Raw genomic sequence first — 16,319 nt, forward strand, 5'->3', positions numbered from 1 at the left:
TGTCCATCGCATATTTACCCGTCTTTCTCAACGCGGGTAGGACTTCTTCGAGGACCCAATCTTGGAATTCTTCTGCCTTTGCCATCTTCGAGGAGAATATCAACTGATACAACCCGGATTCGTTCACATACAGGGAATGTGGGTGTGAATTGGAAGGGAGGCGATTCACCTCCATTCTAAGTTCGCTAAGCCTTACCTTGTATTTATCGCGAACGTGCACCTTAATTGCATCTTTTGGGCGTTCGTAGCCCAATGCGGCCGCTACTTCCTTTGCTTTGAAGTACAATTTATCGCCTTGCACGACTTGCAGTTTCGTACCGTTGCTTTCAAATACGCGAAGCATCGTATATACGTAAGGGATATTTTTCGATCCTTTTGAGAGGATGAGCGAGTGGATCAATAGGCAACGCTTTTCAATTGGTTCATTTCTACGCTCAGTTGCGCGTCAGACACGACGAAGACGTAGCAGTTTATTTTATCACCGTCGCCCGCGGAGGCATTCTTGGTGCGTTTGATTTCCAATGTTATGCCATCCTGCGTATTTACTAGACGGAGGCCTTGACCATGTAGGTCTTCGTCGTTAATGGTGCGCATGTCAATCCACAGCGCATACTTATCCTTAAAGAATTCCTCGGGGCTAATTTGGTCGCCAAACTTGCGCATTGCCTCCCTGTACACGTCTGCGGGCTTTATTCCCTGGGAGTAGACCTTGTTTGGAACGCCGTTGATATTCACACCAACGTTAGTAATGTTGGGGTTGTGAAAGGCCTCGGAGTCGCGCTTGCCGGCTTCGTAGGGTTTGGCAAACACCAGCATTAACCCCGTGAGACTTCTTCGCGGGAGGTTAATGCTTTGGTTGATAACCTCATCCGTCTTATCCAGGAAGCTGAACGTCTTATACATCACTACGTGGTCGTAAAGGAATGCCTTGCCGGAGCTGTATTCCATGCCAGCGCTACGGGCCAGCTCTTCGCTGTACACGGTCTCGTACTGTAATTCTAAGTTGGTAATAGAGTATGGGGTTGTTGTGGTAAGTGCAGTGCTTAGCCCACCAATAATGTTATTAGCATCTGCTAAAGTTACTTCAAACTGCAGTTCGGATAACTGTCTTGGGTAATACACACCGTGATTCGTAATCACTTCAAAGTCCAACGGTATGACATACTTACTACCATAGGCGGTCTTTATTCGCTTTGCGTCTGCCACTGCGGTTTCTCCGCTGCCGTCAGTAGGTTGCGTTTTCGTAGGTGTGCGAACCTTACGTAGAATGACACTACCAATTCCTTGTTCTATCCTTTGCGCGCGGTCAAAGGCTGTCAACCATAAGTCTTTGTACGTGGTATACAGATCGTACCTATTTAAGTCCAGCAAGGATTCCCCGGCGAACTTTACGCGCATCTTAGAAACAATGTTGCGACCCACGTTGTTAACGATAATCCTTTCATCTGTGGGGCTTGACTGTACCGCTAGGTCAAACCTCAAAGCCAAGGTGCCAGGAACTAAGACTAGGTTATCCGTTAGGCGGGGCACGCCTACGTACAGGGTTTCCCCTGGCTTTGCGCTACTGGGGGTAAAGGTGACCCGGTGAAAGGTGCGTTCTGCTTTCAGCCCGCCAACCTGCTTAGGTAATACGTTGGGGTTTAACTTTGAGCTTATCATATATAATGGAAGTAGAAGGAACGGATTTTGACCCCCTTACCGAAGAAGGCCAAGTCGATATTAACGATGAAGAATACGATGCATGGATTAAGGACGCGGATACCAAGCCCCTAGTCTACGACATGGCCTTGATAAGCAAGTATGGCAATAGGTGGAAAAGCTTCAAGGCAGCCTTGAATCGCATGTGGCAATCAAGGAACCGCGGCAGCCCCGTCCCCGAGTACTTGGAACTTCAAAACACAGACGAAGCAGCCGCGCGGGAAACCGTAGAGTGGGCAATGCAAGAGCTAACGCAGCGCTACGACAACTTTGATGCTGACGACGTAAAGCTTACGGAAAAGGGAAACAAAGTCCTCATAAGCGTCCAAGACTTAAGATTTCCCGACAAAAACCGCTGGACAAAACCGCAACCCCTCTTTGATGAGGAGGGCAACGTTAGGGGCGACGTCTCAAGATTAAGAGGCTTTCAGCGTGCTACTAGAAGCATGTTAGAAAGGTTGCAAACCCTGAATGAAAAGGTTGCGCTAGAAAGGCGCGCTATCGAACTGCAAAAGGCGCTGGAAGAAAAAGAGGCGGCGTACGAAAAGCAAAGTCGACTACTTGCTAATGCTGAGAAGAAGTTTAGTCAACGAGACGTAAGAATGGAAGAAATGACGAAACACTTAGATCAGGCTTTACGTGATCGGGATAAAGCAGAAAGGGAGTTGGAGGAGGCTAAGAAATCACATGCTCCGACGGCGGCGTTAGAAAAAACGCTAAAGGAAAGGGAGTCAAGCTATAAAAAACAATTGTTGCGGCTGGGTCAAAGTAAAGACGAAAGCATACTGCAAATTAAACGAGAAGCCGAAAAGGCTTTAGATGAAAGGGATACAGCTCGACAGGCTTTTCGCCTTGCTCTGCAGGACCTAAACATGAGTCAGGAGGAAGTTAGGAAATTACAAGCCACCATAGAGGGTTCTTTGGTGGAGCGGCGGCAGTTAGTTGCTGAAATCAACATTAAAGAAGAGCAAATCCAGCAAAAAACTCAGGCCATCGAAGACCTGGAAAAAAACATATCCGAAAAGCAGGAAATAATTGCGGACCTAACTCGTCCCGAAGAGGAAAGGGAGGCAGCCCAAAAGGAAGTAGAAACCCTTCAGGAAAGAGTCGCGGAATTACAAGCGCAAAAGGACAACCTGGAAAGGGAGTTGGGCCTTACCACCAAGGAAAAGGTAAAAAGAGCCCTTTTGAAGTATGGCGTTCCACTGGCATTTGCGGTCGCTATTTCGAGCGTAGTAGGCGTGATCTTGTCCGCGCTTAAGGCTACAGGCGCGGGCGTAAAGAAATTAGGCAATGGGCTGACGGACTTGGGAAAAAAGATGGCAGCCGGTCTTCCTGGGCTGCTGGGTAGCGTTCTTGGCCTGGCGCTTAGGGCCGGCGGAGAACTGCTAAAGTTTGTGGGGAATAACATTTGGATATTAGTCGTAGCTATTGGAGTGGTACTCCTGAAGAAGATGAAGGGTTAATCTTATCCTCGTGTATTACTGGTGGCTTATCGTCGTCGGGCGCCCGAGGCGTCCTTGACTGCGGATAAGTAAAGATGGTATTCGCACCGCCTTGATAATGCGGAACTAGCGGCAGCACGCTCATGGTGCTAATGGGCTTATGATTCCAAGTAGCATCCGTCGAAGGGTTAACAGTCGGGGCGGCATTTATTCGTATGCGGCCGTTACCATCGCTGGGGCGAACTTGAAGCTTTGCATATTGACAATTAGCTATCATATGGAAAGTTACCGGCGTTATGTCTTCCGCTTGCGGAGGAACGGGCTCCGACGAAAAATGAACTGGATGTCTGGTATTACTTTTTACCCTGTAAGGCAGTAATGGATGGTTATTCTCATCAACGATCCTAAAACCGGCATTGCATGAGTACCCCGCCGAAATACAAATAGTGCACATGATCAATCCCAGGCCTCCAACCTCCACCCACAATCCGGCGTCTTGCCACTTGTCGCCCACGTACTCCTTTTCCTCCAGGTAATGGAGAAACCAATCTTCCTTCGCGTGTGGATTCATATATTTCAGCAAATAAATTTGCTTCTAAAGGCTAAGCACCGTAAGAGTGCTAATGGTAGCGTGATTATAAGGTCGATCTCTTTGGTCATGTATGCTATTTATCGTTACTACGCCCGTGTCGTCTACTCTCATTTGCAGCTTTACCTTCCCGTGGCAATCAGCAACCATGTGGAAAGTCCAAACCGAGATGTTTTCGGCGCTGCCGGGGTTGGGCTCTACGGAGAAATGCGTAGGCTCCCTGTTGTTTGTCTTATTTCTCATAGGTTGCAGTATGCCATTGTCATCCAGGAACCTGAAGCCCACGTTGGCGTGACTGCTCGTGCCAATGCAAATACTACAAAGGATTAACTTCTTCCCTGAGTAGTTCAAGTCTACAGACATCCCCGTGACATCAACCCAAGATGCCTGGGTGTATTTTTTCTCGCCTGTGTAAGTCGTATAAACACAATCTACTCCAGCTACGTAGGGGTTGTTCATCGCCATATATAATAGCTCAGACCAATGCTTGCAGCTGCTAAGCCGGCCTTTAGTAGGTTATGGTCATATTCCTCGGTAACCTTCTTTACTGGTTTCTTTGGTGGCACGTACGCCTTTTTTAATGGTTTTTCTACCTCTTTTTTTGGTTTCTCTACGAAGTGAGTAATGCCCTTGGTCATGTCAGAGTTCACGTCATTCACCCCAAACTTCATATCCTTAGTAGCTCGCTGCAGCTTGTTGTTATAACCCACAACGGAATTGGTGTTAATAACCAAATTACTTGGCATTAACCAACAACCAGGCGACAAAGCGTAATCCAGTCGCACTTTAGACTGCTGCACCGCTAATTGATATCTCTGCACCGATTTAGATATGTCATTTTCTATTATTGCAGACTCAAATAAAGTTAGGAATTCTTCTTGCGTTTCCCGCGAAGCACCTTGGGATCCAACGATGGGGCTGCGGGTATTTACCTGCGCTCCTAAGATGCAGTACACAAATGCTTCAATGCTACGGTTAATCCTGGCTAGGTTCCTTAAACCTTTTCCTTTCATTAACACAAATGGATCTAAAGTGCCGGGGTAGTTCGTTTGAATTCTAGTAATTAATGAATTATTACTCTTATCACCACCCATATCACCGAACTCTAACTCATTACTTGGGTATTCCTGATGCCCATGATCGGCCGGCTTCTCACCGTTGGCACCCCAAACGTAAACGATGCCAAGGCCATGCGTCTTACCCTCTTTGTAACGAAAGTCTCTTTGCTGTGGTTTGAACTCATTAATTAACCTTTCTAGGGCTGCGGCGTTATATCGATTATTCATTGGATTAAATGCCTTATCTCCCGGTAAAGGTACGTTAAGCTCCTTCAACAACCTCCTTACCGTAAAGGCAACATGAAACCGCATGATCGGAACGTGAAACATATCCGCGGCAACGCCACAACCTTTAGTGGCGGCCCAGACAGCAAAGTTTAACTGCTGCGGCCAATATCGCATATTGGGTCCTGCTAACCATTCCCTGGCCTCTTTACCCGACGTATGCTTTAACATCGTATCCCCATAGATATTCCTTACTACTACATCAAATGATTGCCTACCCACTGAAATCTTCAGGAACGTTACCATCGTTTCAAAGTCGTTTACACCACCTTCAGCATCGTAAAATGGGTAATCTTCCGTAGTTAACAATAAGTTTCTAGGAAAATTGGGTGCTTTATGCACGGGTGCCTCCTTCGTTATTGACAAATGCTGTGCCTTTTTCCTCTCCTCATGCGGCTCCAAGTCTGTATTGCTGTACATTCTTTCGCCGTTATGGTAAATCCCATCGGGTCTTCTTTCGAACTTACTAGGGTCTGCATGCGGAAACATCTTCCTAAAGGCTCTCCAGTTGGCATAATCCCGGTTGTCGTGATGTGGCTGCTCCTCAATATCATCCCCAAAAGCGTCGTACATTAGTATATAATGGATGTTATACCTTCAGCACCTCAGTTGTACCCAGATGTTCCCAATTATCACGCTACCACTAAGGATACAGGTCCTAACGAATTAAACGCTGAAAACTTTAGGCTCAACAAAGCAAACTTAATCCTGGCTTACTTGGAAGGGCAAGCGAAACACTACGAAGAGGTCAGGAAAAAGTACGCCAGAGCCCGAAGCATACTACATAAAATCGCGATAACTTCCGGCTCCATGTCCGTGGCGTTAACAGGCACTGGCGTTGCTACTTCGCTTACCGGACCTGGAATAGTCGTTGGCGTTCCTTTGGCCAGCGTTGGAGCCGTCTGCGGCATCGTTTCCGCTGTTACGACAGGCATTATGAAGCAATTGTCCGGTAAGATATCCAAGCACGACACACACATAGCCCTAGCAAGACAAAAGGCTAACACCATCGCCGACTTAGTCTCCCAAGCTCTGCGGGACCGCCGCATAGACGACACGGAGTTTTCTTTGATCCTCGCGGAGGAAACGAAATATGGCGAATTAAAGTCGGGCAATAAAAAAACCATCGTGAAAGATCTTTCCGAGGAATCTCGCAAACAGATCTATCAGAAGGCAAAAGAGGAGCTCCAAAGAAAACTCGCTCAGTAGACATCTGCTTTGAAAAGAACGTAGGTGGATTTCGACTGCACATTTCATCTTCTCGGAATCCATTCTAATAGGGGGTGGTTGGAGTCTATTTTGTAAAATATTTCGTAAATTACGTCGGGGTAATAAGGAATATCCTTATCCAGCCGACAGAATAACCACTCGGCCCTTTGCATATCTGGGACATGAGGAATACACCTACCGGTAATTTCAGACAAAAGATAGGGAATAGCTTTGTAATATTTCCCTAGCTTTAATTTTTTCAGCGTTTTCCGTAGACTTTGCGGGGTTGGCTCTTCTAAGTGGTCTATGATTTTCTGCCTTACTTTATCGTCTAAATATACCGGCCGATAACCTTGGATATGACTCATCCAGTCTCGGAAGTATTTTATTCTTTTGTATGGGGTCTTCGTACGACCTCCATTGGCGTAATATTGCTCTTTGGTAGCATTTGGTACGGCATTACGAATATTCTTACCACACTCGTAACACTGTGCTGACGTGTCATCTTCTATTTGCATTTTCTTACCACAACACCAAAAGGGTTCTGGCTTAGGTACGATAACTTTAGGTCTTAGACAAATTATGCAAAAGTCGTTAACGAACTTCTTACATTCTTCGCACTCCATATATAGACTAACATATTTAAGTGCGCTGTTGCCCTCAACCACACTTGGAGTGGGGGTCGTCCGTAGGTGGATTTTTGACGCGGGTCTTACCCCGTGTTGAGATTGCGCTGTTGCCCTCACGGGTAATCCTGGCGTAAACTAACATATTTCGAGTGCGCTGTTACCCCCACGGGTAATCCTGGGGGTCTCATAGGGAATGAGGGCTACGCAAACACGGGTTAGTGACTTTAAACGGGAAATCCTCGTGTGGTCACTGCGCTAGAACCCCCATTCCCTATACTACTCGTGAATGTAACCCGATGAAAGGTGCGTTCTGCTTTCAGTCCGCCAACCTGCTTAGGTAATGCGTTGGGATTTAACTTTGAGCTTATCATATATAATGGAAGTAGAAGGAACGGATTTTGATCCCACCACCGAAGAAGGCCAAGTCGACATTAACGACGAAGAATATGAGACCCTGCTGCCGGAAGCGGAGAAGCCGGGCTTTTATGAAAAGCTACGTCGCAAGTACGGCCTAAATGCCCCCGATGCCTTACGTAGCCTCATAAAGAGGTTTAAAGGAAAAAACCCCGGTAACTCTCTTCCATCTTACATGCAAATGGGCGACTTAGGATTAGTTCCTGAAGCCCCCAGTGACGCATGGTTGCAAAGGGTTCAACGAGAAATGGACGAATCCATGGAAGAGCCCCCGGACGACTTTGAAAGGCTTCAGGAGCTACTACCTGAGTGGATGCCTGAAAAGGCGCAGCTAATGTTTGAAGAAGATGAATACGGCAGGGAACTAATCATGGGTAGGCTGGCTAGAAGTGGCGCTAAGGTCTACGTCATCCGCGATGGTAAGGGAAGGTTCTTTGCCGACCCCCGAATTCCTCCAACTTTAATGGCAGCTATCGGCGAAACGGTACCCCAAAAGCTACTTGCTGACGTGCGTAAGAGGTATCCTAACGCCAGCTCGACTCTTTTAGAATTCCAACGCGGCGACAAGGGTCAAATCCAAATTCGTTACGTAGGCAGGGAAAAATGGTATGACTTTTATCAAAGCAAAAAGTCTGACGCACTTAACAACGCCTTACCGAAGGAAATAACGACGGCACTGGGTAGGCCTGACTTATCCGTGCTAAAATACTTAACACATAAGGAAACATCAAGGTTATCTTCGGGATTATTCAAAGCTTTTAGGACCCCCAAGGCTACCAGTCAAATGCATGCCATCGCTGGAATTCTGGATAAGGATCAAGAAAAGCTCGAAAAAATACAAGCTACCAAGGAAGACGTAGAGGAAAAGCTAACGAGTACGCCGTCGGGCAGCAGCGCCGCCTTGCAGCTGCAGCAGTCTTTAGAATCACTCAACATGGAAGAAGAAGCGCAGGAAAGACTCATAGACAAACACAAAGAACAACTTGACGAACTTACGGAGCAATTAGACGAAAAAAACGCTGAATTGAACCAGCAGGCGGAACATATTGAAGATCTAAAACAAGAAATGGATACTAAGGAAAATGAATACATGAAGCAAATGCGATCAATGTTAGACTCCCATGATCGGGAAAGCGAAGAAGCCCGGCGTCGCATTAGCACCATGATAATTGAAAGGGATTCTGCTAGAAATAACTTTGACCGCGCAATTAGGGACATTGGAGACAGGAACTCCGAACTTAGACGCGTGGGTGTGGAGCTGGAAGCCTCAGTAATGCAAGAGCGGCGGTTAAACACGGAAATCATTGTTAAGGAGGAGCAATTAAGACAAAGAGAGCAAGCCATAGAGGACCTGGAAAGGCAAATACAAACGCAACGGGAAATAATCGACGATCAAACTCGCGCCGACGGGGAAAGAGAAGCAGCTCGGGCGCAAGTAGGGTCCCTAGAGGAAAGGATTGCGGAGTTGCAGGCGCAAAGAGAAGGCTTGGAAAGGGAGCTGGGGCTTACCACAAGGCAAAAAATACTGAGGGTCCTTCGGAGGTACGGCATTCCATTGGCGTTCGCCGCAACGCTCGCAGGCGCTATTGCTGGAATTATGAATGCAATTAACGGCGTGGCCTCAGGTGCAAAGGCGCTTGGAAAAAAGGTGGGGGAAATGGGAAAAAAGGTGGGAAAAGAAATGGGGGAAATGGGAAAAAAATTAGGTGCGGGCCTAATAACCCTGGGAAAAACAATGGCAGCCAGCGTTCCTGGGCTGCTTGGTAGCGTTTTAAGCCTGGTATTAAGAACCGGCGGAGAACTGTTGAAGTTCGTGGGGAATAACATTTCGTAGTAGCTATTGGGGTGGTATTCCTGAAGAAGATGAAGGCTTAAGCTTATCCGAGCGCATTACTTCCCCCACTTCCTCCTTAGGCGTCCTTGTTTGCGAACGGGGGGCGAATATGGTATTCGCACCGCCCTGGTAGCGCGGTAGTAAAGGCAGCACGCTAATGGTGCTAATGGACTCATGATTCCAAATTTCATCTTTAGGAACATCCACGGCAGAATGAATAGTGTTTATTCCAACAAAGCCAATGTACTTTTGCCCTGCAATTGTGCGGGCGTCGCTTGGGCGCACTTGCAACTTTACGCGTTGGCAATTAACTATCATGTGAAAAGTTACCGACGTTAAGTTCTCTGCACTTCTTGGTGTAGGCTCAAATGAAAAGTGAGCCGAATGCCTGCTGTTCATTTTTTTCCTATAAGGCGGCAGTGGGGTGTTGGTTTCGTCGACCAGCCTAAAGCCTAAATTGCAGCTATTCCAGCCGCTAATGCTAACAGTGCACGTTACTAGACCTAAGCCGCCCACGTAAGCCTGCAGCTGGGTATCTTGCCATAAATCCCCCCAAAAGCTGGCGTCTTCTAAGTAATGGGAAAACCCCTCTTGCTTCGTATGTGGGTTCATATATTTAAAGACTCATTACCGTAAGAGTGCTAATGGTTGCGTGGTTATAGTCATTATCCCCTTGATCCTCTATGCTATTTACGCAAACGCTCCCCGTATCGTCTACGCGTATTTGCAGCTTTACCAGCCCATGGCAATCGGCCACCATGTGGAAAGTCCAAACCAATAGATTTTCGTCGCTCAGGGGGTTTGGCTCTACGGAAAAATGCACAGGCTCCCTGTTCTTCGTCTTCGCGCGCATAGGCTGCAGTATGCCGTTGTCATCACAAAGCCTAAGGCCCACGTTGGCGTGGCTTCTCGTGCCAATGCAAATACTGCAAAGGATCAACTTCTTCCCTGAGTAGTTCAAATTCACTGACATGCCCTCAACGTCCACCCAAGCCGCCTGGGTGTATTTTTTCTCGCCTGTGTAAGTCGTATAAACACAATCTACTCCAGCTACGTAGGGGTTGTTCATCGCCATTATACCAATAACTTAAACATTTCGAATCTAGTTAGTTTGATATTGCCTTTTATCTTATATAAATTTATGGTACCCATAAGCGGAGCCACTCTCATTACGTAGTCTGGATATGGACAAAAAGCATACCATTTTCTATCGATCATGTTCACTAAGTATGTGAAAGTCCATTTATCTGGATCGTCGTCTAATACGAAATCCAGTGCGAAAGTATCGAAATCGGTGGCATCCTTCGTGACCCCCGGACTTACAGTTACAGTCGTATAAAACCACGAGTGATTCGGAACATACTTATCGACTGTAACTGCCGACGTTAAATCTATGGCATACTTCCTAGCCATTGGACCGGCTGGTCCGCGAGGTCCTTCATCGCCTTTAGGACCGGCTGGTCCGCGAGGTCCTTCATCGCCTTTAGGACCTCTTTTATCCACATGTGGGTTGTTTACGTCCATATATAATACCCCAAACCAACAGCCGTAACGACCAAGCCGGCTTTTAGTAGGTCGTGGTCGTATTCCTCAGGCGCTCGATATGATTCTTTTTTAAGGGGTGGTTTTTTCTTAGGCGCCCGGGGTAATTCCTTCTTTGGTGGTTTCTCTACCTCTTTCTTTGGCTTCTCTATGAAGTGAGTAATTCCCTTGGTGGTGTCAGAGTTCACGTCATTCACCCCAAACTTCATGTCTTTGGTTGCTCTTTGAAGTTTGTTGTTGTAACCCACGACGGAATTGGTGTTAATGACTAAATTACTGGGCATTAACCAGCAGCCTGGTGACAAAGCGTAATCCAGACGCACCTTAGACTGTTGCACCGCAAGTTGATACCTTTGAACTGACTTGGAAATGTCGTTTTCTATTATTGCGGACTCAAAGAGGGTTAGGAATTCTTGTTGCGTTTCCTGTTAGGCGCCTTGGGATCCAACGATGGGGTTGCGGGTATTTACCTGCGCTCCTAGGATGCAGTAGACAAATGCTTCTATGCTGCGGTTAATCCTGGCTAGGTTTTTTAGACCTTTTCCTTTCATTAACACAAATGGATCCCAAGTGCCGGGGTAGTTTGTTTGAATTCTGGTAATTAGGGTGTTGTTGGCCTTATCACCGCCCATATCTTTGAACTCTAACACATGACTTGGATATTCCTGGTGTCCGTAGTCGGCCGGCTTCTCACCTTTGGCGCCCCAAACGTAAACTATACCCAACCCATGCGTTTTTCCCTCTTTGTAACGAAAGTCTTTTTGCTGTGGTTTGAATTCATTAATTAATCTTTCAAAGGCGGCGGCGTCATAGCGGTTATTCATGGGGTTAAATGCTATGTCTCCCGGCAGTGGGGTGTTAAGCTCCTTCAGTAATCTCCTAACTGTAAAGGCAACATGAAACCGCATAATTGGAATGTGAAACATATCCACGGCAACCCCGCAGCCTTTAATGGCGGCCCAAATGGCAAAGTTTAACTGCTGCGGCCAATACCGCATGTTGGGCCCTGCTGACCATTCCCGGGTTTCCTTGCCTGACGTATGTCTTAGGCATTGTCTCTTTATAGATATTCCTTACTACTACGTCAAATGATTGCTTACCCACTGAAATCTTTAGGTGCGTTATTAACTTTTCGAAGTCGTTTACACCACCTTCGGCGTCATAAAATGAATAATCTTCTACGGTTAACAACAGATTCCTTGGAAAATTAGGTGGAGCCTCCTGACGCACCGGCTTGGTGATTGCCTTTGGCTCCAAGTCCTCATTGCTGTACATCCTGGAGCCTTTGTAGTAAATCCCATCAGGCCTCCTTTCGAACTTACTAGCATCCGCGTGCGGAAACATCTTCCTGAAGGCCCTCCAGTTGTCGTAATGTGGCTGCTCCTCAATATCATTCCCAAAAGCGTCGTACATTAGTATATAATGGATGTTATACCATCAGCACCTCCACTTTATCCTGAACTTCCTAAGGAGGGCCCCAACGAATTAAATGCCGAGAACGTTCGTTTAAACAAGGCGAACTTAATCCTGGCTTACTTGGAAGGACAAACGAAACACTACGAAGAGGTTAGAAAAAAGTACGCCAGAGCCCGAAGCATGCTACATAAAATAGCGATAACTTCCGGCTCCATGTCCGTGGCGTTAACAGGCACCGGCGTTGCCACCTCACTTACCGGGCCTGGAATAGTCGTTGGCGTTCCTTTGGCCGGCGTTGGAGCCGTCTGCGGCATTGTTTCCGCTGTTACGACAGGCATTATAAAGCAATTGTCCGGTAAGATATCCAAGCACGACACTCATATAGCCCTAGCAAGGGCAAAGGCTAACACCATCGCCGACTTAGTCTCCAAGGCTTTGCGGGACCGCCGCATAGACAACACGGAGTTTTCTTTGATCCTCGCGGAGGAAAAGAAATACGGCGAATTAAAGTCGGGCAATAAAAAAACAGTCGTAAAAGATCTTTCCGAGGAATCTCGCAAAAAGATCTACCAGGAGGCAAAAGAAGAGCTTCAAAGAAAGCTTGCTCAGTAAATATCGTGACGGGATTCTATTTACATATCGAACGTCAGTCTGGAAATTACGCGTAATATTTATGCTAATTCCACTATCTTCTTGGAATCCATCCCAAGAGGGGGTGGTTGGGGTCAATTTTGTAAAATATTTCATAGATTACGTCAGGGTAATAAGGAATATCCTTATCCAGCCGACAAAACATCCACTCGGCTCTGCTCATATCAGAAACCTCGGGAATAGACTTACCGGTAATTTCAGACAAAAGATAGGGAATAGCTTTGTAATATTTCCCTAGCTTTAATTTTTTCAGCGTTTTCCGTAGACTTTGCGGGGTTGGCTCTTCTAAATGGTCTATGATTTTCTTCCTTACTTCGTTGTTTAAATATACCGGTCGATAACCTTGGATATGACTCATCCAGTCCCTAAAGTATTTTATTCTCTTGTATGGGGTCTTCTTACGACCTCCATTGGCATAATACTGCTCTCTGGTAGCATTTGGTGCGGCATTACGAATATTCTTACCACACTCGTAACACTGTGCTGACGTGTCGTCTTCTATTTGCATTTTCTTACCACAACACCAGAAACCCCTGGGCTTGGGTATGTTAACTTTGGGTCTTAGACAAATTATACAGAAGTCATTGGTGAACTTTTTACATTCATGCATCGTATATATATCGTACATTTTTATAAACACTTATCTTTGATTCCCAACACAGCAGCAGTAAGGACACACCGCGAGGAAATCCCGTAAATCTGCTGTACCCGCGTTCGGAATTCCGCGGCTAAAACCCGCAAATATACGGCATCGATCGCGAGTCCCCCTTACTGCTGCTAGATGTGTCGAGAAAAATTGTTAGTAAACTTTCGCCTAAATAAGATTGCCATCCATATTTGGTACTTTACCTTATTTGGAAGTGAACGTAGATTTCTTTTTGGTAATTTGATTGGCCCGGGGGATAACGAGAGAAACCCTTAGTCATTCCGGATATACCTTACCTTATTTGGAAGTGAGCGTGGATAATTTCTTTCGAGTAACTGAGAAATAGTTATTCATTTATGTGGTAGTCAGACAAATTCTGCAAATATCTGGTTTTCAAAAGTCTTACCTTATTTGGAAGTGAGCGTGGATAATTTCTTTCGAGTAACTGAGAAATAGTTATTCATTTATGTGGTAGTCAGACAAATTCTGCAAATATCTGGTTTTCAAAAGTCCTAATGTAATCAGTTTTCCTATTTTACACGATCGACGTGCCTGTCCCATTTTTTAAATCGTTACGTATAAAAACTTAGACACATGAATTTGGATACAACCCCAAAAATAATGATATTCTAAATGGGAAAACATTATGGCTAGATTGGTTATAGCCACTTAACCCACTTAAACTCACAGACACACTCTCAACTCACGCTACTTTTTTCTCATTTATCTGTTATATACAGACATTTACACATCATGTTTTCATTACGCCTTTCTCAACGATCCAACAAGAGCCCTCAAATCTAAAGTCAGTGGTCAGCCGGCAGATAGACAGTCCCTAGTTCGAAGACGATGGTATCGACTGAAAAGTGAAGCTGGAGGGAAAATCGTTACTTCCTGTCCAGCTCCAGGTTCCTGTGAAGCCCAGTCTCCAGGATGGCTCAATGGGCAATATCCATCGTTAGAGACTGGGATAAAGAAAATGGAAATCTGTTACCGTTCAGGATCAGACTGCTGTGCTAAAAATGCCACTATATATATCAGACAGTGTTATGGATACACTGTGTTCATGCTTGACGATGTACCAGATACCAGCCTTGGTAATCGTGTCTGTACAGAAACAGGTAAGATAGTGTTAAGGGTACCCTGTATTGTACCATGTACCAGATATCAGCCTTGGTAATCGTGTCTGTACAGAAACAAGTGAGTAAGACAGTGTTATGGGTATCCTGTATTGTACCATGTACCAGACATCAGCTTTGGTAATCGTGTCTGTACAGAAAGAGGTGAGTAAGACAGTGTTCAGTAGAATCAGTAATCTGAACTAAAACCAATATTTTTTTTTCCATTAAGATCGAGAAAATATTTTTCCAGACGCAATGTTCCAGTCGACCAATGAAGATTGTTTATCTGGTCACGTGATGTACGCTGAAAGCAATGTGGTCGAAGCCTCTGTCTGTATTCAGTACTGTCTGAATACTGGGGAGAAATGCAGATCTATTAACTTCATCACCAATAATGGAACATGTCAACTGAATAATGCAACCTTGACCGATTATCCACAGCACGTTACTTTAAACAGTAGCTGTAGATATTATCAGCGTACTGCGGTGTTGTCATATATCATACCATAAGGAACACCACTCCTACTCCCGGGGGGGGGGGGCACTCCGGGAAAAAAGTACCGGGGATGCGCGTCGTATCTCTTAGGGGTAAAAATTCGCGATTTGGTATATTTTAGGGTGTCTAAATGCGAATTTTTGAAAATCAGCATTTTCTGGTATATCTTAGGGAGTCGGAAAAGGAGAGAAGTGCGCATCGGTATGGCTTATCCTAGGCGCCTTTTATATTAAATTTAATACTATTAGTTGTGGTATTTCCTAGGGGCTAAAAATCAATCAGCCACGCCATTTTTTAAAGACTTCCGGTATCTTTTAGGGGTCTTTTTAAAAATTTCCGACGAGCATCCCCGGTACTTTTTTCCCCCTCCGGGCTTCTACTTTACTCTCACGTCAATCATCCTAACTTGACTGGTGGGTTACCCACCGCACCGCAGACAGTAGTTGTAGATACTCACTAGTCTATTCTCACTTCAATCATTCTACCTTGACAGGTTTCCGACTGCACTGCATGATACTGTAGACAGTATTTAAAGATATGATCAGCGTACGGCGGGGATGTCATTATATATACTATAAGGTACACCACTAGAATACTCTCGCCTCAATCATTCTATCTTGACAGGTTACCCACTGCACTGCATGATTATACACTGCATGTTACTGTAGCCGACATGCTTTTTCTCAGTCTATGGATGATGATGTAGAATAAGATCAACCGATCTCCTATAGCAAAATTAGCTACAAGAGAATGTGCTAGAGCAGGGCTCGAAGTAGAATTATAAATGGCCAGACAGTTTCTTCTTCAATTTTGGCAGGACAAATTTTATTTTATGGATCAAAATTTTCTCAACGGCCTCTGCCACTTTATTCTTCATTTGGCAGTTCACGATCGTTTTGAGCCTGTCATTAGTAAAATTGAACTTGGATTTGGCCATTGACAAGCCATTATTTCGAGCCCCATATATTACTACAGATTCCCATGGAACTTTGTTTCTTATAATCGTTTTGAGAAGTATCGTGTTGAAAACCATTGCACACTGAATTCCTTCTAACGAGGAATTGACATAAAAATGCTGGATAATCGAATTCCGGCATTAGGCTAGGCAAAGGTTATATACCGTTACCGAGGTGGATATTAGATATATCGACCTGAAGTGGATAACGTATATAACAATAATATAAAGTATAACCACTGTATACAGCTATTTCAAAAAAGGTTGAATATTGAATACTGCATCTTGAATAGTGCGTTCCAAGAGCGAAGTATTGTGGCTCATAGTGACA

General features: G+C 45.4%; 1 protein-coding gene across 1 annotated transcript; it reads right to left on the minus strand.

Moving 5' to 3' along the window:
• Positions 1-2,862: 2,862 nt before the first annotated feature.
• LOC148911910 (uncharacterized) lies at positions 2,863-4,826 on the minus strand. The gene has a single exon (XM_089028352.1). The coding sequence runs from the start codon at positions 4,824-4,826 to the stop codon at positions 4,188-4,190; it is 639 nt and encodes a 212-aa protein (XP_088884478.1). The 3' UTR covers positions 2,863-4,187.
• Positions 4,827-16,319: the final 11,493 nt, after the last annotated feature.

Source organism: Actinia tenebrosa, unplaced genomic scaffold (genome assembly GCF_029948245.1).
Source record: "Actinia tenebrosa isolate PJP-AT-01 unplaced genomic scaffold, QUT_ActTen_1.0 PGA_scaffold12__29_contigs__length_12842862, whole genome shotgun sequence".
Lineage (NCBI taxonomy): Eukaryota > Metazoa > Cnidaria > Anthozoa > Actiniaria > Actiniidae > Actinia > Actinia tenebrosa.

Coding starts and splice junctions, on each gene's coding strand:
- LOC148911910 (XM_089028352.1), bottom strand. CDS start 4,826: ATGGGTGGTGATAAGAGTAATAATTCATTAATTACTAGAATTCAAACG.